General features: G+C 38.5%; 1 protein-coding gene across 5 annotated transcripts in view; it reads right to left on the bottom strand.

The window, feature by feature from the left end:
* TAFA2 (TAFA chemokine like family member 2) overlaps positions 1-26,279 on the bottom strand; it is a 416,091-nt gene that overhangs the window by 321,906 nt on the left and 67,906 nt on the right. The window contains exon 1 of one of the 5 annotated variants that reach the window (XM_081130398.1): positions 19,185-19,476. The exons of 3 other annotated variants lie outside the window; for them this stretch is intronic. In XM_081130398.1, coding sequence (XP_080986524.1) covers positions 19,185-19,189 — 5 coding nt within the window. In that variant the 5' untranslated portion in view covers positions 19,190-19,476. Of the gene's footprint in view, positions 1-19,184; positions 19,477-26,279 lie in introns of those variants that run through there. One more of the 5 variants, XM_081130401.1, reaches the window with a different exon arrangement.

Genomic DNA, 26,279 nt, shown 5'->3' with positions numbered 1-26,279 from the left:
CCTAGAACATTTCCATTTTTTGTAGCCTTAGCATTTATGTGTACTTTTTTCTTTTTTATCATCTAATTTCAATTCTTCCCACACTGCTGACTGTTACTTGGAGAATGTTTTATTCTCATTGTGTGTGTGCTTCAAAAGATACATAGAAGAAGAGATGCATCAGTATTCCCAGGGTGTTTTTAAACTGAACTCCAAATTCAAGAGATTTATGGCTTAAGTGTAAGTACACAGTACATTTTCAAAAAAAGCCAACCTTTCATCAAAATCTGTACTAGGTATGCAGAGAGAGACAAAACCATCTGGCAACTGCACTACATTCTTCTAATATTTTCTCTCACCTTTGTCTATTCCACTCCCTCCAACAATTTTCAAGTCAAGTTTACAGGAAAGCTTTTGGAGAGCACAAAACCACTTCCCAATTATATGCTTAATGCTTAAATACCTAACAGCTTATCTAATACTTGTTTAAATAATGAACCCAATTATGACAATCATTAGCACTTTTCCATTTGCTCTTCTCTAATTATAATGGTACAGTACTAAGGTAGAGGTATAATACAAATTATGCTGAATAAAGAGCAGAGTAAAGTCATAGTCACAAGAAGTGGGAGAGGTCTCTTGGCACATTTACTAATGCAGAGTTAAAAATGTTTGCCAAAACCTGAGAGCAATGTTCAGACACGAGTCTTCAATCATTTTTATGAGAAGAGAAATTGTGGTCCCCAGAAAGGGGGAAAGAAATAATCAAAGGCAAGTTCTCCCTCCAGTGGTTCATTGATTTTTGTTGAATTTTTCCTTCATAATTAGCAGATCTCAGGCTTAGATGATCATAGACACCCATACCCAGAGGTTAAGGACTGGATAAAGTAGCAGAGATATCAGACATATATCTGATATCTGAATGGTAAGCTTTGAGAAACACTAAAACCCACCCAGAGAATTTATTTTATTTTACCCATAATCTGTAAAGTTGAAAATAAATCTCATATTTCAAAACACAATTGGTGAGGAACAATAGTTATATTCAAGACTTGCTGACATCAATTAAAACATTTACTAAGGCTTTCCTCATACAGCAGCTGTTTCCCATGTCACATAAGCCAAAGATATACTCAAGTTCAGTTCTTTTGATGACTTGAATTAAAAGAATATCCAAACCTCCTTCTTTCCTAAAAAGAGAAATAGGACCTGTCTGAGGTGCCTCAGACGCCGCTGTATTCATCACACGTGATCTAAATTTTAAGAGCTAAAATTATAAAACTTAGAATAAGAGAGACAGGAAAAGCTTTATAACATTATATTTGGCAATTGTTTGTTGGATATATCAAAAACACAAGCAAGGAAAAAACTAGATAATGTAGTCTTCTTCAAAATTAAAAATGTTTGTACATCAAAGGCCACTATCAACAGAGTAAAAAGAAAATTCATAGAATAGGAGAAAATGTTACAAACCATATATCTGACAAGGAATATAACCAGACTATATGAAGAACTCCTATAACTCAACAACAACAACAAACAGACAACCAATTTAAAACATGGGCAAAGGACTTGAATAAACGTTTACCCATAAAAGATATACAAATGGACAACAAGCCCATGAAAAGATGCTCAACGTCACTAACCATTAGGGAAATGCAAATCAAAACCACAGTGATATACCATATCCATTAGAATGACTATTATTTAAAAACACGCGCACACACACAAACACACAAAATAAACGTTGGTGAAGAAATGGAGAAATTCAAACCCTGTTCACTGCTTCCTGTAGTGTAAAATGGTACAGCCACTATGGAAAACAGTTCCTGAAAAACTTAAACACAGAATTACTATATGATCCAGCAATTCCATTTCTGAGTGTATACCCAAAAGATCTGAAAGCAGGGACTCGAACAGATATATCTATATATCCATGTTCAATGAAGCATTACTTACAATAGCCAAAATATGAAATGAACCTGTGTCCATCAACAAAAAATGGGTAAACAGTGAAATACATACATATATAATGGAATATTTAGCCTTGAAAAGGAAATTCTGACACATTCCACAACACAGATGAACTCTGAGAACATTATGCTAAGTGAAGCCAGTCACAAAAGGACAACTACTGTATGATTCAACTTATATAAGGTACTTTTGAGTAGTCAAATTCAGAGGCAGAAAGTAGGATGGTGGGCGCTAGGGGCTGGGTGAAGGGAAGAATGGGGAGTTATTTTTTACTGGGTATGAAATTTCAGTTTGGGAAGATGAAAAATGTTCTAGGGATGGATGGATGGATGGTGATGGTTGCGCAATGTGAATGTGCTTAATGCCACTGAACTGTACACTTCAAAATGGTTAACACGGTAAATTTTATGTCATGTATATTTTACCACAATTTTTAACAATAGAATAGGATAATTTCAGATACTGAGAAGGGTTATAAAGAAACACAGTATGACGACAATTAGAGAAGGGATGAAGTCAGCATTAGAATGAGTACTCAGAGGAGGTGATATTTTTCTGAGATCTAAATGATAAAACTCAGAAAGGTAATACCTGGGGTGGAGGTCAAGCATTTCAGACAGAGAGGACAAATGCATGAGATTTGCATTTGAAGATCTAAAAAGAAGGCCCAGTAGAGGGAGTACTAGGAATATGCTGACATGGGATGGCCTACAAGAAATAGGAAGGCATCATAGACCAGGAAAGCAGTGTGAAGTTCCTTCTAAGGACACTGAAACCTTAGAAGATTTGGGAGAAAGGGAATTCTGTGATCTAATTGCTTATAAAAGATTGTTTTGGCAGTTGCGTAGAAAATAAATTATAGAAGGGCAAGAATCAAAGCAAATCCCCTAGGAGTTAGCACAGAGTAGATGATAATGGCTTGGACTACCTGATAGCAGTGGAAATGGAGACAAATGAATTCATTTAACATATGTTTTGATGGGAAAGCCAACAAATCTTGCTGACTTTTTATGGATAAGGTAATCACACATTGCCTGTTCACCTGGAACAAATTTGATTTCTGTCTACTGTCCCAGTGCCCTGTACAGTAACTGGTGTCTCTTTTATTCTCAACATTGTCCCAGTTTGGACAATAAATCATACAGTTGCCCTAGCTATGGGGAATAAAAAAATAAAGATAACTCAAAAATGACTCTTCAGCTTGGGTAACGAGAAGCTTACGGTATTGATGTTTCAAAGGTGGTCTATTAACAATATCATTAAGGACGGAAAAAATACAGTTAGAACTTTGTATTCCATTTGTTACACTCATGAGTCCTTTTTGTCATTCGGCAATCCCATGTTCCTCTTTCCATCTCAATTCAGTAGATATGTATGTATCTCAAAACTTCAGTAGAAAAAAAAATAAGGCAAGTTAAATTAGCCAACTAAGCCCAGCCGGCATGGCTCAGCGGTTGAGCATTGACCTAGGATTCAAGAGATCGAGGTTTGATTCCCAGTCAGGGCACATGCCCGGGTTGCAGGCTCGATCCCCAGTGGGGGACGTGCAGGAGGCAGCTGATTAATGACTTTCTCATCATCAGTGTTTCTCTCTCTCTCCCTATCCCTTCGTCTCTGAAATCAATAAAGATTTTTTCTTTTAATTAACCAACTAAACTATAGTTCAAGTAACCAAATGGCTGGAAAATAAAGAAAAGGAGAGCAACTTTCAGGAGAGAGCAGCATGTACAAGAGTAGCTGTCATGATGTCCCCCCACCCCCATCCTTCTGCTCATGCAGTGACCAAGTTCACAGATGGTGATCTTTGGTCTGGCAAGACTGTGGTAGAACGAGCTCGAGCCTGGAGCCTGAAATGGGTTTATAGGACTAAGTGAGTAAAAGGAAAGACTCTCAAGGAAAATCTCAGGGAAAAGAGTCCTAAATAGAAACTGCTTGCTCCACACAAAATGGCACTAGCAATGGGGAAAATAAATAAATAAATAAATAAATAAATAAATAAATAAATAAATAAATAAATAAAATCAAAAGTAAGGAACTAAGGCTACATATGAATTCTTCTTTAGAAAGATGATAATAGCACAGGAATACCTTATATCTAGATAATTCGAAGTGACGAGATAGCCCTATGTAAATTAGACGTCAAGAAGTATGTTCAATATTTATAAGTTGTCATTTCCTGCAACCCTCTCAAGGAGGAAAAAATCCAGGTTGACATGGCCCAAAGAAATACCCACTATCTATCCCCCTCACAAAAACAAACCAACAAAAGCTCCCACTTCCAACAACAGTACTGCTTTCTCTTTCCCTTTATCCAAAGGAGAGCAGTAGCAATGAAAAGAATCCTCTGAAGTTTTTTCTTAATTCTAAGTTCAACAGGTTACCTCAAGGCCAAAACAGAATTTCAGACCAACCCTGAGGTAATTTATTAAACCAAATTAACACCAATGCTTACTACTAGAACCATTTCCCTTTATTAATATTTGAAAGCCAGTTAAGATTAAAACCTCTTACTACAAAATGAACCGATTTATTTTTTTAAGTGACAGATAATTGGCTTGGGATTGTCAGTTCCTGTAATCTGGGTAAAGAAGCAAAAAGAAAGATTAGTTGTATTTCAAAGGGAAATGTTGCACTTCACCTGCTACCCATAATTTCTAGGCTATTTTAAACCTCAGTTTTGTGAACCATCTACATACTATGATGTCCAGGATTACCCTAAATGGAACCCTAGCAGTGCCTGAGGACTTGATGCTGATTTTTTTAATTCTGGTAATTGGTTTTGTCAGTTAATAGCTTCGGGATGAGCCAAGCAGGATATGAAGAGCAGCAGGGCTTAACTAGAGTCTAAACTCAGCTGTAACGCCATGAGGAGGAAGGAGAGAGAATATGAATCCCTTTAAGCTAACTGAATCTGCTCTATATTCCTACTGATTTGGTCCAATCTTTTAAATATATGTGGTTCACAGAAGTATCTGAATGAACCACTGAGCTGAAAGAAATAATTGCTAAAGAATCATTAGAACTGAAGGTTAGGTGAAGCCCACTATTTGCTCAGGTTTTCAACATCAACAGCTGTGGGCAACATTGGATTAGGTTTTGCCTACGCAAATATCACTCACCTTGCCCACGTCGCTTGCTTTTATTTCCTTAACAGGGTTCTTTAACCAAGGATATTTCCACAGGTCCATCAAACCTCACTCATCAGTGTATCCTATACTCTATAGTAAGCTGGATATCGTTTAGATGTTATCCTTTATAAGTTATGTGCTACCTGAAAAATACCAATTTTCACAAGACTGCCTGAATATTATGTTCCACACATAGTTACCTTCAGGCCCTTGCAGTGGTTGCTCATTTTACTTAACATTAGAGTCTTCCTTAGCTGCAGCTCACATTCAGACCTTGGCTTTTTCAGTGGATTAAATTTTTTTTTTAATCTTTATTGTTGAAAGTATTACAGATGTCCCCCTTTTTCCCCCATTTATCCCCTCCACTCTGATAGTGGATTAAATTTCACCATGACTTCAAAATAGTCTCCAACCTCTAGTCCAGAAGAGTTAAACTCTTAGGGAATTTATTCAAAAATTTCAATTAATGGACTGATTTGAAAGCGTTCTCTACAAATAAGTAATTAGCTATAGGAATTTGGACTTCGAACAAAATTTCCTGGCAGTCATTTACACATGCATAATCTAATAGAAAATGTTGAAACTCTACCATAAAGTTATCAAAATTTTACTGCAAAATCAAAGACAATAGAAAATAAAATGTTTCTAGTTTGAAAAACAGAAACATACTTTTACGGTTTAAGGAATAGCGGGGGTTTTAAACAGAACAGTGAGCATCACTTTGAGCAATCTACTGATCCCAAAAGAGCAAGAGCTTGTCTCAAGACTGTCGGTAAGACATTCTCCTTTGGCAACTGAAAATAGCATGGAGGCTGAAGTAGTCACCACTAATCCAAGTGCTAGAGCCTCAAGGTCAACCGAAAAGCTACTCTATTCTCTACCTCTTTTCCACAATCATTTAATCATTCCTTTTTCTTTCTTGTAGAAGAAATATTTTTTCTAAAAGAAAAAATAGGTAATCCCAATTGCAACTTTCATTTACCAGAGAAAATATTCCCATTTGGATCAAGATGAATGAGCAAAGGTCTCTCTTCTCTGGTTGTTTAGTCCTTTCCAGAAACCTGCCACTTTTGTTAAAACATTTCATAAATCCTTCAGAAGACAGCCAGTCTGGGCCTAAATTAGATTTCTAATTAAGACTGGATAATGCTGGCAAAGCAGGATTCTTTACTACATATATACAGATATTTGTGCCTATTCTCCATTGTTTTGACATTTTCGGGAAATCTGAACAAAAGATTTAAACATTCACACACATAACACAGCAAATTAATCAAACAGTCATTTGTTAAGTGCTTAACATGTGCCAAGCATTTTGCTAGGTGCAGATACATCTTTTTCTTATCTCAGGAGCCAAGACAAAGACTTGGCTCAAAGTCCCATGTAAGTTCCATGTTTCTCATCCAAGTTTCCTGCTACTATTCAGTCCACAGTGATTTTTTCCTTGCTCTAAGCAACTATAGCTTTTATGTCTGTATTTCTCATTTTAATTCAAGGCAGTGAATGTCCATTTGACATTAAATAACATCATTACCGAGGTTGGTACATGCTTAGCATACAGCAGATGTATATTAATTTGTCTTCCTCTTTAACCTGATGTATAAAATTACATAAACACACAGAAAGCCATCATATGATGATTCTCCAGACACAGGCCTTACGTTTTTATGCCATGTACTTTACAATCTTGCTGTCACTAGGGGGTGGAGAAGAAGATGATCGACAAACTACCCATGAAGAACTGATAGATCTGGAATTACTGGAAGTCTGACCCAGTAATTCAGATCTTTCCTCATTAGTCTCATCTCCAGGGCAATCATTTAAAGGTCCCAAATTAGCAGCCACACCTAGCTGATTCCAGTCCCTACCTGTTCATATTCAATGATTTGTCAAACTGAAGGCAAAGGGCAAGGTCAATCACAGTATTTTTCCATAAGTGTCTCAGGCCTGCTTGCTCTGGGAAGGAGATTTTGAAACACCATTTGAAAAGTTGCTATTAAGCGTTTTTAATGAGTTTCCAATGTAGTGTAAAGCATTCTAATGACTGTCAACAGAGTATCAAGGTGAGTGACACACTGTTTTCAGCTGATGATTATCTGGTGTGATACTGGGCAACAATACTGAATACTCTGAACATTTAAAATTATTTTTAAAAGGATAAATAATACCCACTGCTACAACTGCCCACCTTTTGGCATCTATGCCCACACGCTCTACCTTCTTTCTTTATAACAGGGAACCATCTGTGCTCCCAGCTAGATCTATGCTTCATTTGTGCACTAGTCCCACCCCCTCACACATGCTCAGGAACATCGATCCAGCTCTTCTACCCTCCCTCTTGCATGAGCAGATTGCCCCTCTACTAGATCACTACCACAGACACACAAACATGCTGTGATTTCTCCCGTTTTATTTTTTTTTAACTTTCTAGACGCCAATCCCTGTGCCTTCATCTCCTAATCACCTCATTTTTCTCCAACCCTTTACAGCAAACCTCCTTAAAGGAGTTGTTTAAACTCCTACCTCCAATGTCTAGCTCCATTCTCTCCAATCAGGCTTTCATTCCCTCCCAAACCACAACTGTCAAGGTCATAAGAGACTCTTTATCTTGATAAATTCCATGGTCAGTTTTCAGTCTTCCTATTACTTGACACAAATGATCATGTTAGTTACTTGAAATGTCTTTCTGACTTCCCCAACACAACACTTACCTGGTTGTCCTTCCAGTCATTCTCAGTCTCCTTTACTGATTTCTGTTCAACTCCCCAATGTCAAGAACAGAGTCTAGAACATGGTCGATGTCCAATATATATCCCTTGAATCAATGAATGAATTAATCGATCAAGCAGTCAATCTCATTAACAAATGTATTGAAAATCTACTAAAGTAGGTTAGGAGATGCCTCCAAGATTGACAGTATGATTTTTTTTACATATCTGCCTGTTTGCAGGAATATTCTATCAAGGGGGGAAAGGGCGTAATGTTTAAATTTCCTTAGTTTCAGAGACATGGGCCCTGCAAATCATCTCCCTCCAAACCCCATATAATTTTTAAGAACATTATAGTTAAATGAATAATTACCATTTATTATTGGTCAGATATCAGTTTCCAGTCAACTTAACACATCAATAGAGGTTTTCTTTGCAATATAATAACTTGATAGTCCATTTATACCCTCTTTCTAATCAATATATCCAATACATTTTTAGACATTTGACAGGACTTAGTACACAACTTTATTATTTTAGACATTATCAAGGGGTTGGCTGTTATAATTTTGCATCTATAATGCATTATTGCTACATCTCTGATTTATTTGATTTTCTGTCATCAGCTAGAAGCAAAACCAACAATATTGCTCCTCTGGGAAAATATTATCTGCTTCATAGAACCATTTTCAGGAATGTGCTGTGATGTAATCAATGACTGAATGCATTTCTGTTTTTAACATAAGCCATTCGTGTGTGCGTGCTGTGGGTTTATCAAGGTAGTATTGATGATGAAAATGAAGGTTTCGAATATGTATAATTAAAATGATAAATGTTTAATGGGTAAGATCCAACAATGACAAAGAATGGATTGCATATTGGAACCGCTAAAGATTTTTTTAAACTAATAGAATTCACACATTCAAATTAACTTTGGCTTCAAAGTTGTTATGTATCTTAAAAGTAAAGAATCAACAAGACCCTCTGGGGAGTCTAAATTAACTGCTGGACCTTATACAGCCAATAGGAGTTATTCTCCTCAAAGTGATAACCTTGTGAGGCTGCACCACATTCTAGGGACAGGGCCATATGCTCAGGCCACTTTTGGAACCTCACCTTCAAAAACATCACTAAGCCCACATCACACTCTTTTGATTGTCCTCAGAGGACCACATGTTCATACTTTGAGAGTGGATTTTTTTAAGAACCAATATTATTTGGTGTCAAGTCCAATAAATCAGGTGAATGATAAAACTGAGTAATACCATCTTGAATCTAAAACAAGATTTAACTACAAAATAAAAAGACAGATGTCCTTGTAAAGATTGTAAATTTGCTCTGAAGGCAAGTCCAAAAGAGGAGATTTTAACATGTACTAAGCAATTGCTGCAGGGTTGAATACTTTGAGAGATATCAATCACTTTGATTATTCATTCAGGAACTTTTGCATTTTTAAAATTCCTTCCCGTGGATATTTATAAATTCAGGTACCCAGGAATCAGCCTTCCCCACTCTTCTCAGGGTTGGTCTCCCAACTTAAATATATATATACACACACACATATATATATATATATATACACGCACACATACATATATACATGTGTATATATGTATGTGTGTGTGTATATAAATATCTGTATCATTGACTAAGATGGCTCTTGGCTTTAATAAGAAAGAATTTTAGGAAGAAATTAGTTTACCTTTTAAAATTTCAGACAGACATATAACATAGAGAAAAACAGAACAAATGTAAACCTAAATTATATCCCTGAATTATATAATATATTTATTTGTTTATTTATTTTGGCTAACACTGAATGCTTACTGTTTTTCTGATACTGTTCTAAACACACTGAACATATTAACTCATTTCATCTTTACAAGAACCTTGTAAAATACATTCTATAATTAGCTTTATTTTTCAAATGAGAAACTAAGATCAGAGAGATTAAGAAACCAGCAAAAATCACATAGTTCAAAAGAGGTAGAGCCAGGAAGTGAACACAGGTGACTCGATCCAGTGTCTATGCTCTAAACTATGGTGCTATATTGCTTACACTATTGGCCAAATTATCATAACAAATTAGAGAAATGTATGTCTCAGAGATACTAACAGTTTCAAGAATAGGGAGAGGTAACAGTAAAATATCAGTCATTGACCAATTCTCCTTAATTGCCTAGTTTTCCAAATGCTGACGATGTTTCTAATAATATCATTATACCTGCTTAACCTAACCCCAGATCCAAGGTCCTACACCTCGTAGATAAGGCCTTGCTAAGGTATCTGAGCGATGCAGTGAAAGCGTCTGGCTTGCGTACACCTAGCAAGCTTCCCTACCTCACGATACAACCACAGAGCATCATAAGCCTTATCCTGTGGGAGTAGGAAATATAAGGCCCATAAGTGTCAGACACTGTGCTGGGCACTCAGGCTGCACCTGAGAGAACGGATATAATTGCCCCTCTGCTGCAGTTAACATCTTGAGGGGAGCACAGTCAAGAAACAAATTAAATAAATGAGTGTTCTTCAAAGTTATGCGGGAAATAAACATGCCCTGGTGGGAGAGAATAAAGGGGAAGATGGGGAATGGTCTAGAAGACCCCAGGCAGGCCTAACACTGCAACCCTGCAAGGCCAGATGGCGCAGCAGTGAATACGATGTGGAAGTGCCACAGAAAGAAAAAATTCCCAATCCAGTATCCACATCTGAGTGGCACCACTCAAAATTCTTTTAAAAGAGAATTGAGATATCCAACACTCAAACTAGCCAAAAAAGAGTTGAAAGGAAAAACTCCCTCTTACTGAAAGGGTCTTTCACACCTGATTATATTAAACTCTGGGGGAGGCTCTAAAAAACACGGGAGGCTCCAGGAATCTGAAAAACATCCTCCCCCTTGTGTTGTTAAACTCATGGGCACTCTTGCATTTGGTTATTTTCTAATTCATAGATATGCAAAAGAAAAGTAACATTGCTCAAAGATGAATCCTTTTGTGCCCATTCTCAAGTATGAACCACGTCTTTGAGAACTGGCCTACTTCAGAAAGCCTCTCTAAGGATGTGGTATTTAAAGTGAAATCTAAAAGATGAGAAGGAGCCAGTTATGCAAAGCTCCAAGAAAAGGAGCATTATAGATCTGGTTCAAAGGGTAAACTTATACAAAGACTGGTCTTAGGAAAATGTCTCCCGTGTCACCATATTATTCTTAATACCTTTTTAAATTACCAGTTCCCACTACCATGAAGCCAGCATACCACAGTAAGATGGGGAAACTGTTATCAAGAGAAGCACAGGAGTGGTGACTTTTGGTTCTCTTCTTTGAGGATCTTATCTGCCGGTGGGCTCTTAATATCTTTAAGCACAGCCCAACTCCCCATGTGGATCTGGAGACTCTTAACTTGATGTTAAAGATGTTGCTAGGATTAAAAGGTCTCTTTCAAAAGTCAAGCATTCACACATCACTCATAATACAAACACTAAAATCACATAAGTACTATTTAGAAAACAGGGGAAAAGTGGGGGAGCTCTGCTCTAACTATATCTGAATCAAAAGGAAGCCATTTAAGAACAAACTAAAAATAAACAAACTCACAGATACAGAGAACAAATTAGTGGTTGCAAGATGGGAGGGGAGGTGGGGGAATGAGGGAAAAGGGAAATAAATTAAGATGTACAAATGGCCACTTATAAAATCAGTCATGGGGATGTAAAGTACAGCATAGGCAATACAGTCAATAATATTGAAATAGGTGGCAGGTAGGTATTAGACTTATGGGGTGATCACTTTGTAAGTTATATAGCTGTCTAATCACTATGTTGTACACCTGAGACTGATATAATATTGTATGTCAACAGTAACTGAAAAACATTTTTAAAATTTCTTTAAAATTGTTTTTAAAAAGCTGAGATAAAGAGACATAGCCCATCACAATGTGATTCTATTCATAGGTAAGAAAATGCAAAATATTAACTGAAAAGTGGGGAATAAATTTTATTTAAAAGGATTTACTAAATTGGGTGATAACGATTTACTATAAATAAGTAATTTTTTTATTATTTAAAATCCAGTATTATAAATCCTGATTACAACTGAGTCTCCCCTTTTATAAGTATTCCAAGAAGGTCAATTATTTTTAATGACAATGCCTCTAAAGTGTACAGGGCAATTTCCAGTATTTCAGTAATGATAACTCAGTGTTACAAATGAAGCCAAATCGGCAGTGGAGCGCGTGTTGAACCACAGGCACAAATGGCTACGGTCGTCACTTACAGGCAGTGTGCACACTGTTCCCCAGGCTGCTAAGCTATACTGATTACCAGGCCTCCCAAATGTCACACTGACTCACTCAGGGGCAGCTGAGCAGGAGGCACATGTGCCTGTGCATGTCCTCACGGGATACATGCCTGAAATCACACAGCCCCATGCCCCAGACGCAATACTGTTCTGTGGGCTTTTTGCATGTATGTCTCTCTTTTGACTCGACCATCAAAACGCCTACTTTACTTACCACTCCTTGCTATTTCTAAGCTTTGTATTCAGCTGTTGCAACTGTTTCTAATCTCCTCTATTCCCTTTTCATTTCTTCACTGATTATTTGAAGGCATTTACTAAGAATTATATCCCAAGCACTGTGTTAGGCACCAACTGACAAAACAGATATAATACCTGACTGCATAGCACTTTTAATGCAAAGGGAAGAGAGACATTAAATAAACAAATATATATTCTTACAACTTGCAGTAATACAACACTACTGGAGGAAGAACAGAAAGGAGTTTATCTAGACTTGGTTCCAGAAGGCCTCTCTGAGGAAGTAATAAATTAAACCAAGGCCTAAAGGGTAAGTAGGACAGAGCCAAGAAAAAAGTGGAGAAAAGACATTCAAGGAATAAGGTGCACCATGGGCAAAGACCGAAGAACAATGAGAGGCTGGCACATGCAAGGAATAGAAAGGGGTCAGTCAATGGTGAAGGTGAAACCAGCATACAGTGAGGTGGGGGGAAAGGAGGAGCCAGATCATGGCTTATAGGTCTGTTAAGTATTTTTAGCACAAGGACTGGCGAATGAACAGTGGTTACATGACTGACAAGAAGACAAGAGTGGAAGATAGGAGACCAATTATAGGGGCATGCAGTAGTCCAGGTGGACCTCACTTCTTTTCAGCGAGTATCTTCTATCTCCTCCAGTCACTTATAGCCTACTCTGATTTTTCATGAAAAAGCTTGACTTATTAGAGACACCAAGGTCTCTCTTTTCTACTCTGTGGCAAATCCAATAATCAGTTCTGGTTCTTCTCAGGTGTGTTAACTATTCTTGGAAGCAGCTTTGTCATTAAAACTTAAAGATGTTTTAAGCTTGTGTAGTTGGTCCCCAGATAAAGTCTGTACATTCTCTTATATTACAAGGAGTTATTTCCTTGAATGCTATTGGAGATACACATACACACACACTTTTTTTAAAATGAAAATAATCTGCTCTATTGGAAATAAAAACACATTCGCCAAAATTTTATTTCAATGATGGATCACATTGCCTTAACATTTTATCACAGGTGTCCTTAACTTGAAGTCCATAAACCTCTAAGGAGAAATTATGAACTAAAGAGTTTCCTGAAAGAATATGCACATACTTACACCCATTTATGCTTAGAGATTTCCCACAAAGGGCTGTGGTACTCATCAGATTTTCAGTAGGTTTTTAGAGTGAGAGACTGTGCCTAGCAAGCCTTCCCATCATCCCCATGGGCACATAACCAAGTTCTGGCCAATGAGAATCTTCCCTGGTCCTAACAAATGAACATGAAAGGAAAGAAGCTGTTTTTGTACTGGAGTTGCTAAGCTTGGGCTGCAATGACAATGCCCCCGCCTTATGAAAAAAATCCTTCCAAACAGAACAAATGTTAGAAACAGAAACAGAAACGTGGGTTAAAAAAATAATAATAGAGATTTCTGCCATCATTAAATCCACTCATAAAGGCCCCAGTTCCTCCTTCTCTTTCTCCAATTCGTCCAAGTATTCTTCCAAGCTACTTGAGCTGATCAATTCTTTTTTAAGCTAGTTGGAGTTGGAATTCTCAATCACTTGCAATAGAATTAGTCCAATCTATTAAAATAGCCCCCACCCCCAAAAGATGAAGAATCTTCTCTTCAATGTAGTAATCTGATATCAGAATCCATCAGAGACTTAAAGATATTAAAATTAAAATTAAACTAAGATACAAATTCACATCTGACCAGTTAATATTGAGAGACAGTACTATGATTTAGAGACCTACACACACTTTGCTGGATTTAATTCTAGTGGCTGAAATTAAAGCCTAATTAAACACCTGTGGGAAGTGTATTAAATTATATTTACACATTAAATGTTTGTGTAATAAATCTAATAAACCATAAGAACACTTGAGGTTACATAGCAGATGGTGTATTTAAGATAAATTTAAAGGAATTAGGCAGCTTTCTTGAAATTCTTTAATCCTATATATGTCATAGAAGACTAAAAATTCCATGATAGAAAAAGATCTGTGGGTCTTTTCAATTTGAGCCTAGTGGGAATAATAATAAAAGAGCAAAACTGCTACATCACAAAATATAGAAACATTCCGCCTAATCAATAGTGCAAGTCACTAGAATATCCTCCAAATCAATAAGATATATAATAATGACAAGAAGCACCTAAGAGTAAATGGGGAAAAAAGGGGAATTGTAACACAGCCTAGTACCATTACCTGAACTATATTAAAACTGCATTTAACACAAGAATGAGATCAGTCTTCTTAACTTCGGTAGCACTGACAATAAATAAAATTTATCTTTCCTTCTTTGTCCTAGAGAGTCATAACATTCCAGGAACCTCACAAAACTACAAAACAAATACTTTTAAGACTCATAGACCACCACAGAACTTTGCTACAGACTTTACCTGCAGGCTTTTAGCAGTATCTAAATCACTCAAAGTTCACAATTACTGAGTTCAATGACCAGTTATTGTCTGAGTTGTGCACTATAAATTTAATTTCTAGTCAGAGAAATAGCAATGCAGTGAAATCTTATCAAGAATGGTTTTTCCCGGCTGGCATGACTCAGCGGTTGAGCATCGACCTATGATCCAGGAAATTCCCAGTCAGGGCATGTGCCTGCGTTGTGGGCTCAGTCCCCAATTAGGGGCATGCAGGAGGCAGCCAATCCAAGATTCTCTCTCATCATTGATGTTTCTCTCTCTCTCCCTCTCCCTTCCTCTCTGAAACAAAAACATTAAATAAATAAATAAGTAAATAAATAAATAAAGCCTTAAAGAGTGGATTTAAAAAAAAAGGAATGGGGTGTTTCAGATAAATTTCACCAAGCAGATAAGGCAAATAATATGTTGGGAGGGAACAATATGCCAGGCCCTTGCTGGCTTCACTTGACATATCTGATGTCATCCCAGCTCACAGCATGGTGGGAAGCATCACTTCCACTTTACAGATAAGAAAGGTAAGAAAACCAAGCTCACAGGATCAAGTAACCTGCCCACATCCCTTAAGCATAAGAAGTGAACCTGGATGAAATGTAAATCCAGTCCAACTCCAACTCCTGTTTCCACCAAATCATGCTGTCTCCTCTTAGCCACCAAACTGTTTTCATGTAAACCATGTTTTAGTTAATAAATGGTCATAAAATGGGAATAAATTTTAGATGTGAATTGTCTTATAAAACAGAAAATATAGAACATATTTTCTTAACATCTCAAGGATAATCTTCAATATGGAGATTTTTTTTTCTTTTTCACCCCTCCAGGCCAAGCTTCTGATTATTCCACTGGCTGTCACAGTGTATGGTATGCACCACAAACACTGCCTCTTCATAACAGTAGCTGTCCACACACATATGCATACACAAACACACCCCCTTTCAGACTTGCTCTTCCAATCTGCTATGGATGGGGAAACAATATGACCATATTGTTTAAGAGCCGTAAGTGTATTAAGAGTCATTAAAGTCCTGGAAGAACCCAAAGTCAATTCCATGTCTTCATAACAAGGTCTTTGAAATCATTATTTCAGAGGCCTCCTCAGTTATTTCCTTACTTCTAGTAAAAGTTATATTCTAAAGGATTGGCGTCTCAGAAAGCAGAACTGGAGATAGTCACCTCCAAATACATTAAAAGTGTGGCTTAACTACATTTATGCAGTTTAGCTTGGGATTTCTAGCAAACTAGCTGACTTCTAAACACAGACTGTGGCAATGATTATGAAATGGATTATATTTTCAATCCCTTACCTGTTAGCATAACTTTAAAATGTTATTTGTGATAGCCCATGCCATACCCTTTATCCTGTCCAACCTTCTTAAAAGAGCAGTGAGAACATTCCTATAACAATGAAAGCGATCATTTGTTGTGCACATCCTGAATGCCAGGCACAGTGCTAAGCGCTCTATGTGCAGCGACTCATTAATTCTCATAACTAAGCAGGCCTTCCAGTACTGGCTGCACTCACTGTGCTCTTCAAACTTCGAGAAGCTAGTCATATAGACTGCAACGTGAATGATGAGCCGTGGGGATGGACAATGCCCAACTCATGCAGCAGCCTAAAGGTAGGTACTATTTTTATTACCATTATCACAGAAACCAAGGAAAATGCAGTTTAGAAAATTATGTAAATGGTAGAGATAAATCAGAAAAAAAGGGGTCTTAATCGTTATGACAAACTACATCCTATAGTTTCCTATGGAATACTTTTAATGGTGACACTTGAAGACGTACCTGTCATGGGCTGAATGTTCGTGTCCCCGCCAAAATTCTTACGTTGCCATCCTAACTTTCAATGTGATGGTACTAGAAGGTGGTGTCTTTAGAAAATAATTAGGTCATGAAGGTAGAGCCCTCATGAATGGGATTAGTGCCCTTATAGGAAAAACATAATAGTTTGTTCTCTCTCTCCCTCCCTCTTCCTCCTTCTCTCTCTCTCTCCACTCTCTCTCTCTGCCATGTGAAGATTCCACCAGAAGACTAAACCAAAAGGAGAGCCCTCACCAAGAACCAGATCATGCTGGCAACCAGGCATCAGATGTCCAGGCTCCAGAACTGTGAGAAATAAACGTCTGTTGTTGAAGCCACCCAGGGTATGATACTGTATTATGGAAGCCTAAACTGACGTAAGACAATACCCATACATGCAGAAACTCAGATACACGTGCACAAACAGTCACAATGCAGAAATGGAATACTAAGCTAAGTTAGAACCAGATTATCCAATAACAACTGTGAATTGGTCTATTTTTTAAGAGTGCTCCAGAATTAACCAAGGCCCAGGAAAGTCCTGGGACTCTAAGAGATCCTTCCAGTATAAGGGCTGCTTGAGAAGCCATCACTCCACAGTCTAGGTTTCTTAACCCAAGAAGAGTCAATACATACTTGATCCATACAGTGCCATGGCTGACACCAAATTCTCAGACCATCTCCTAAGTAAATCTAAAGGTGAAAAGAACTGAAACATCTTTGATCTATTACCACACTTATCATAAATTTGAACTTACATTAAAGGTATTTTGTATTTACTTGGAGACGCACACTCATCATTCAACAGTTTGTTATCATATCTCCTTAGATTGAGAGTTGGCTCTGCTATAAACCCAGACCTGACTTTTTTCCTGAAAGACAATGCACTGCAGAATGCAAGTGGGTTTCAAGATAGATCTGCAGCTGATGGGTTGCAGAAGCCTAGGTGCAGCTTTTACAAGAGTAATCCATCAGAGGGCATGCACCATCACCACCTTACATAGAAAGTTTTATTTCAACACCGTGGGGATCAACCATTTCTAAAGTCTGTTTGAGAATCTATTTACATTTTTCATTAAATATTTATTAAGTATCTACTCTAGGTCTAATATTAAGTTTAGCATTAGACAATAGTATATTGAAAAGAATAATGAATAGTCCCTGACCGCAAGGAACTCACAGTCAAGGGAGGGAGGAAAATATAAAAATAAATTCTAAACCATATAAAGCAACACTAAAAAATACGAGCAAAGTGCTGAGAGAGTAATCATCTCTGCCTTTGGGTAGAACAGCAGGTTGCAAAGAGTCACGGGGCGTGGGAGGAGAGCCAACATTACTAACGGGTTTTGTAGGACAAGTAGGAGTCTGCCTGCTTAAGAAGCTGAGGTGAAGCTGGTGGGAGCAAGCTGCTTGTTGGTGCATAAGTAACTGTAAGAGTGGAGGAGAAAATTTCCTTCTGGCTCTCACTGTAGCCAGTGCTGTGTCCTCCTCTGATTATATACCTGTTTGAGTATAAAGTGGATAAACAGAGCAGATTCACTGGGTGTTTATTTGGATTAAAATGGAATGGGCTGGATTCAGAAAGTACTGCTATATTTAAAATACCTTTCTAAGTCCATTTTTTAAAATAGCCACAGTATCTTGACTTTTCAACAGTTCATGTCATAAAAACATGAAACATTTTTCTTCAAAAAGTATAACTTAAAGATGACAATTAGTTAAACATCAACATTTGTTAAGATCGAGTTAATACTCCCTAAAAATCAGTTTACTCTTTCCAGTGTATATTCAAATTGGCAACTGGTGGCTAGTATCATGTGTTGCACATAGTTACATGACAGCAAAATGAAGGCCATTACAAAAACGTAAAATTATTGGTGAGGGGGTGATCCCTGAGATATTTTCCAGGAAACACCAAGGACTGAGCTACCTACTGAACAACAGTGTCAGAAACGCTCTAAATTACCATGGCTTCTCAGCATTCTAGAGTTACCACCAAAATCTACACAATTCCTTTATTATAGGACAGTAATATACCCTGGACTCAACTGCCTCATCAGCTTATAAAGGAAGAGAATCAAGTATGTTCTGGTAGAGAAAACCTAAGCGAGCAACTCACAATAGTTAAGTGAACCTACAACTACCATGCTCAATCCTCACAGATTTCATTAAGGCAGGCTCTGGGGCTATGCTGAGCCCAGTTTCTCCATCACCTTTTTGTCTTATCAACAGTCCATCCAACAAGGAGAGAAACGACCCAGTTCCTAAGTCGCCCATATATATCCAGGATGGTACTAGCCTTGATTTCTTTTTTCGACAGCACACCCTTATGCTCATGCAACCTATAGCCCTGTCGACAAAGATGTGTGAACTCAATTACATGACTTCCTCTCAGTCTGGTCAGAGTTCATACTCAGAAAGGTTGAAGAAAAGCACCTGTCAACACTGTCATCTCACACTCATTATATCTGAAAGCTGAAGCATCAAACCAGGGGAAACATTGACTAAAATGTTTGCCGTTCACTCAGGAATTGCTGGCATTCACCTTGCTAACAGAAACACCTTCTTGGAATCTATACTTGCTGTATATCTAGCTGGACACTCTGGTTTCTAAGGTCAGAGTCACATACTCACCCCATCCGAAGCCAGCAGCAATGGTCTGTTACTGTCTAGTCCAATATACAAAGGATATCTTCAAATTAAGACGGCAACTAGAGTTGTGCAGAATGGTTACTTCCAGACTACATGCTTCCTTGTGCACACCTGGGAGCTGGCAGGGCAGGATGGTGTGCACTGATAGGAAATGATACAAATGACAAATGAGCACTGTCTCATTATTCCTGCGCTGCTCAGACTTGGAGACAAAAGCAAGCAGACAGAGCCGGGGATGAAACTCCATACTCTTCTAACCCTACTGTGCCTGTGTGCCGCAGCACATATTAATGGAACATCAAGCCCTATTTTTAGGCCTCCGCAATTCCAAGGGCATAAATCATCCCTGTGCCACAAGTCACCTTTGAGCTAGCAATGCCAACTTTAACATTTCTCAGGGTTCTACAAGCTCTATCATTGAAAGCAAGTGATATTCAAAAATGAATAGTCATAACTTTAATAAAATAAAATTAGCCTAAAAATAGGTTGTTTGAGAGAATACGTTAAGTGATAATTAAAAGAGAAAGTGACAAACGTGCCACTTAGCTAATGCTCTCTGCACAGCAGCTTTCACAGTTGAATTTGGAAGGCTGTTCTTTGCAAAGAAAATGCTAATGAATGCCTTGTTTTCCTTTTACGTAATACTGTTTAATCCTCTGTGCTTTTTAGCCAAGAGGGTTTTCTCTGAATTGAACATCTGATTAAAGAAGGAAAGACAGAAACCAACCAAAGGCACAAATTGGTCAAAGTGTGACTTTTTATAATAATCCATGACAACTGTTGGGGAAATATAACTAAAAATAAAGTGTTCTTACAACTCAGAAGTCCTCTCCCCAAAGGTAATAGAGAAAAGGAAAAAAATTTCTATTTTTGAAGAAGAATTAAACCAGAATATAATGAGCATCGCATGCAATCTGCTAAGAGACTGCAAAGGTGAAAGGAAATCTCATTCTTTTATATAGCCGAGTAGATATAAATTATTACATACGTATTTTCAAGATAAACAATAACCAGTCCTCACGTAAGAGGACTTGACAGCATCATTTGTCACACACAGTTCATCTTAAATATACCTGGTAATTGGCTTTACCCAGAGGAAAAACAAACTTCTCATATCTTTATGACAAGATGTAGTTTTGCAACTTGGTACAAGGCTCCCACCAAATTAGGCTCCTGCAGAGCCCCCTCACACTGGGAGACAGAGGCACTCTCTTCCTTGATGTTTACATTTCGAAGAGAAGGTTCCCAGGGCCTAGAGGAAAATATCCCTGGGTCATAAAGCTGAGGTATAGGTCTATCCACTTTTCAGGATTCATATACATTTAAAAGTGAGGGGAAAATACAGTATTTACAATTACAAGCTTGCTAAAGTAAATGTTCTAAGAAAACATGGGGAATGGAGCCTCCTAATTTGTATCTGTCCTAACACTCTAACACCATACATGTTCAGTGTGATTACCATAATGCACACTTGTTTGCACAAGATATGTGGTGACGGCAGGTCCCCAGAAGAGAAAATCAAAAAGAGTAAAACAAAAAAGGCTTCTAAACCATTAAATCAGCACCAGTTACTACTTCATGCCAAACCACATACATCATGGACTGCAACGGTTACTGGTAATATATTTCACCAAGGGGAAAGCAAATTCTTAATAAGCCTTTGTTTTCCTGCGCATTTCTAACAGGAGTGATGATTTTATTTTTAATTTGTTCAGGAGTAAATTTATGATGATAACCAAAGGGAAATGCTTTTGCTCCCCTGTATGAGATTACCTATACAATCATTAGCCATTAAAAATGTATTATATTGAGTACAAAGGGGAGTTTTGCATTCACCTGAATAATGCATGTTACCCTACAAAAGACAAAAAGTATAGCAGAGATAAGTTAAATGAATCAACTTACTAAAATTCCCAATCAGTCCTATAGTTAGAACATTTATTTGGCTGATGATGCATCCCAGACACGCAGTTCAAACTATCTCATGAACTTTCTTACCCAGATACAGTAATTTTCCACTAAGTGCTCTTATAAAGTACCATCTAATGTTAGCATTAAGAGGGATGTGTAATACCAATCGATAGCCAAATAAAACAAAACCACCAGAAGTCAGAAGGGGATAATGCGGAGACTAATGCTTTCGGATGAGACCTTTAGAGGGCAACCTCCAAAGGATTCATCCAGGGGCCGTTGCCATTAGCAGATCACATGCCACACTGACGAAGATGCATCTTTTCATGAAAAAGAGGTGCAATCGTAGTTCCTGCTGCGTGCGCTTCAATTCCTCGAGGAAAATGCTTTGAGATAAAAGGAATGTCATAAGGCAAAGAATAAAGGCTTAATGAAAACACGAAGTAGAATCCTAAATTCAGGCATCATCCAAAGCGGTGTCCGGTTTTGGGTGTTTGGGAAAGTGGAGGAAGCAGCAAAAGGGAAGGGACGTTTTGTTAGCTTAGGTAGTTAGCTAGTTATTCATAAAGGGGGGGGGGGGGGGCAAAAGGAATCAGACATTAAGCATCATACACTCGAAAACTGAATCAGATATTAAACCTAATCTACCAGGGCGCCGGGTAGGGCAACAAGCCCGCTCCTCTAGGAATCAACAGCCTTCACCGGTTGCCCCGTGGCCGGCTGCTTCCTCCGTGCTCCGACCTAACCCCCCACACGGGAGGGAGGAAGGACTGCCCCAGCCCTCGGCCAGGATTACCAGGGAAGAGAAGGCAGTTCCGGGAAGTCCCGCACTGGGCGCATGCCCAGTAGAAGCCAAAATGGCGCGCGCAGGACCCTTCTACCAGGAGGCATGCGCAGTAGGAGCTAAGATGGCTACCTTAAAGGGCAAGTGTCTAATCTGCGGAAAAGGCCAGATTGGTTAGAGGGGAGGGCCCGGCGCAAGCCAGCCGAAGGACTGGGAAAGCGCTGGGTTCGTTTGAAAGCCGGAGATAATATAATCAAAGCTTAACAAGGCCTCTGACACGGGTAACCCGTTGGTTCGCCCATTCATTCGGCGCCCACGCACCAGAGCATTTGCCTGTTCGCTCTCCTCCGCAGCCCGGCAAGCTCGAGGGCGAGGCGGGGTATGGCAAGGCCACGGGGCGCAGCCGGGAGCGGAGGCCGCGCGGGGCGGACAGGCCGCACCGAGCTAAGCTTTGGGTCGTGCTGAACCGAGGGCACAGAATTTCCGGGCCCTGGTCGTTTTGTCTGGGCTTGATGAAGACAAGGCTGGGGAGGGAGATGAGACACCAGGAACCTGGAGGCAGCCTTCCATTTGCATTCCAGTGCATCCCACCACCACCGCACGTCATCCTCCCAAATGTGAGTCCCCGAAATGCTTTTCTAGGACGACGCCAAGGGCCCCGTTTCCATGGGCAACAGGGTCGGTGCTGTCCATCTAAATCCTGCCCTCGGATCTGATGTGTTTGGCAGATTAAAAGCAGGTGTAAGAGCATCGCTAAAGGTAACCCTCCGGCCTGCTTGCTGGGAGGCTGCAGAGTAACTAAACTTTCCTCGAGTTTATTCTCCTTTCATTTACAGGAGAGGAGAAGCTGTTTGGCCAACGCTCACCCCTAACTTCCTACTGTGAAGACAGCTGCCTTATTTGCCTTTCAGCAAATTAAAAGTTAAAACAGCTCGACTGTCAGGAGCAGCAGCAGCAGCAAGGAAGGGACTTGTAAAAGAGCTTCATTTCCTGCAGTAGTGCTCTGTTTTCACAGGATCGCCGCTACCTTTGACTCCAGTAAAGACTCTCGAGAAATGATACCCTTTCTTTACTAACTCCCTCCCTCCTGTTCCCCTCTTTGACAAAGGTTAAGACAAAATCCCTGACAAGAAACATTCTGCTTTCTTAATGCTCCTCATGCATTGATTTTTGCCTTCATATTCTTATATTGTTAAGATTCACCAGTAAGAAAACTAATTCGTAAAAAGTTTAACGCAAAACAAAAATGTAGGGCACTCTGTAGTTCAAGATAAAGTATAAAAATATCTCTGGTATTTTGTTTTTTTAATCTGTTTTTTAATTACAGTTGACATACAACATTATATTAGCCTCAGGTGTACAACATAATGATTAAACATTTGTATACCTTATGAACTGATCACCCTGCTAAGTCTAGTATCCACCTTGATCTAATAGGCGGTTAGACAGACGTGAGCAGAGTGGGAACAGGCCAGGTACAGGAGGTCACCAGAGAGGAAAGCTCCGGGTGCCCAGCAATTGGGCAAAACTGGGCTGGGGCCTCGCCCCCAAGGTGACCTTTCCTCCCCTAGCATATCACTGGTCATGGGGTTTAGAACCCCTGACCTTTCATATTGCTGGGTATGCAGTTCGGACCCTCCCCTGACCTTTCTTCCTCTGGCACACTGCTAGTCATGTGGTAGACCCCCACAGAGGAGGAACAAAGGGGCCAGAAGATAACCTAATAGGACTCCCACACAAGCCCTTGCTGGACCACTCCCTTAAGCATTAAGCCCTAAAGATAACATCTAGGCCTCAGTTGTTCGGCTCCAGGCACAGAAAAGCAGCAAGGCCAGGTGGGGCAGAGCCATGGCTGATGCCACGCCCAGCTGCAGTGACTAATGATCCCCTGCCTTTGGCACCAACCAATCAGTGGAGACCACCACCCAGAGGAAACAAACCTGAAAAGCTGATGAATATTCTGAGATCCTCCCCTGAGACCTCCAGATAAAAGCCCTTAAGATGAAGGACCAAACCTGTGCTCTCTCTTGAGCACGCTGGCACCTTTCCTCCCTCTCTCCCCTCAAGGCGCATGCATTTGCTCTCTTTTTCCTAAGCTCCAAAGGTCCTCCTTTCATCTCTGTAACTTATCTCCTCAGTCTACTCCGCCCAGCTGGTTCACTTCTTCCACAGCTCACTTCTTCTACCTCTGTGATTTTCTAAATAAACTTTCACTTGTATTTGAGGCTTGGTTCTGAATTCTTTCTTAGCCAAAACTCAAGGACCAAAGTCTCACATGTAGTGCCATTTGCCATTAACATTCTGACACCACACATAGTTATTAGAATAGTACTGACTATATTCCCTATGCTGTACTTTACATCCCCATGACTATTTTTATGACTGCCAATTTGTACTTCTTAATCCCTTTTCCTTTTTTCCCCCAACCTCCTTCCATCTGCAGACCATCAGTTTGTTCTCTGTATCTATGAGCTTAAAAAAAAAAAAGGGGGTTGAGAATGGGGACCAATCAGAGTTAATAAAGCTAGTAGGAAAAAAGACATCATTTCTTCAAAATGGCAAAAGGCAACAAAGAAAGAATAGGCAAAGAGAACCTCAAATAAATGATACCAGAATACTAAGTTTGGCTTGCACATTATTTTTCCAAATAAACCATATTCTGTCTTAAAAATAAAAATTAAGTAGTGAATTTTGAAGAATTTTTAAAGCCATGTTTTATTTTAGTCTAGGGACCTCAACATTTTCAGAATTCTGATGTAATGAAATTTAAATTAGTTTCTTAAGTAAGGGTTTTATTTGAAGAGGAAACTGAAATAAGAGGTCTGAAAGAAGAGTTATTTCATTATCATGGTATTAATGGACTTCTTAATTCTTCCGCATTTATAGTTCCCTCAGAGAAAATTCATAACAACAACCTCCTCTTTCCTTACTTAAAATATGAAAGCTCATTGGTTTATTTTGTTAAAATCTCCTGGATGACTGAAATAAGAATGCCACCAAATAGAATATAAATTACTGTAGTGTTTATTACATTATTATTATCATTAATCTCTGCCAGAGGCCATTAAAATTTTCTTCTCTTTTTCCTATTTTGTTTAAGAAGCCATAAAGAGTAATGCCTAAAGAATTCATTCTTTCATTCACCATCTTTTCATGTATTTTTGGCTGTACTTTGTGAAAAGCCATAGGAAAACTTTTATGATGTATCTACAATTTCTAATGTGTAACAAAATTAAATTATTTATGAAATGCAGAAATCATAATGTCTCAATAATTAAACATATATGGTTAAACCAACAAAGAAAAACATTTTATATCATGGGTCAGCCTGCTAAAAACCTCCAATTAGTAAAATTTTTAATAATGTAAATTATGACAATTGCCAGGTACATTAAATATGTGATCAGATTTAATGTCTACAATAATACTATGAAATTATAAAACGTACTCCCATTTTACAGAAAGGCAAAGTACATTGCCCAGGCTCATGCAGACACTCAGTGGTAGAGCCATTGAATCAGAGTCGACCTGAATCCAAAGCCCAGGATTTTAACCACTACTTAATATTACCAGGCATATTTATATCAATTGTCACTACTGTCATTATACAAGTTATTTTTCTTGGTATGATTCATAACTCTAAGAGTCTCCAAAGAATCCTCCAAGAACTTTATTTTTATTAATAATTTTCTCACATTTCTGATACAGAACATATTCCAATTCAAGGGCATCATTTAACTGAACGTGGGACAATCTAATTAGGATTGGGTTGAAATGCAGTGTGATTTGGGTCGTTCAGGCTAAGGCTAATTACTAAAACTAACACAATACCTTTCTTTTAAATATTTTCTCAAAATACTGACCTCTTTTGAGTAATTCCTCCCCTATAATTTAGTTATTTTCTATTTTAATTTTAATTTCAAGCCTAGGAGAAAAATAAATTCATTTTGACCGGAATGTCATCAAACTAAAGAATAACAAGCGTTAGCTTCCTATTTGCACCAAGATTGTGTATGCTTTTCTCCCCAGGCCCCCATTTCCCAAGTTTATGTATAAGATCATCTTCATGCTGCTACAGAAGGCCAGTATTTCACACTGTGCTGATTTTTTTTCAATTTATGACAGCATATTACAAGAGCTATGGTAAGATTTTTACAGTTCATGAGTCTCTAGCCTTGGATCAAGCCATGCTGCAGCTCAATCTTTTTCAGTCCTTGTTAGCAGAGGCTGTTGTAACTAAACCAAAGCATAAAATGGTACATTTCCAGGTCCAAATCACAGACCATAAATTCAGGTGATCGAGAAATAGCACTTTTTGTATGTTGATGTTTCTATAACCATGTGATGAAAGTGTCCTCTTGTTAAATTTAAAAATGCATCCT

The sequence above is a fragment of the Miniopterus schreibersii genome (genome assembly GCF_964146895.1).
Source record: "Miniopterus schreibersii genome assembly, chromosome: 2".
In the NCBI taxonomy this organism is placed as follows: Eukaryota; Metazoa; Chordata; class Mammalia; order Chiroptera; family Miniopteridae; genus Miniopterus; species Miniopterus schreibersii.
This window is presented reverse-complemented; position numbering and strand designations above follow the sequence as displayed.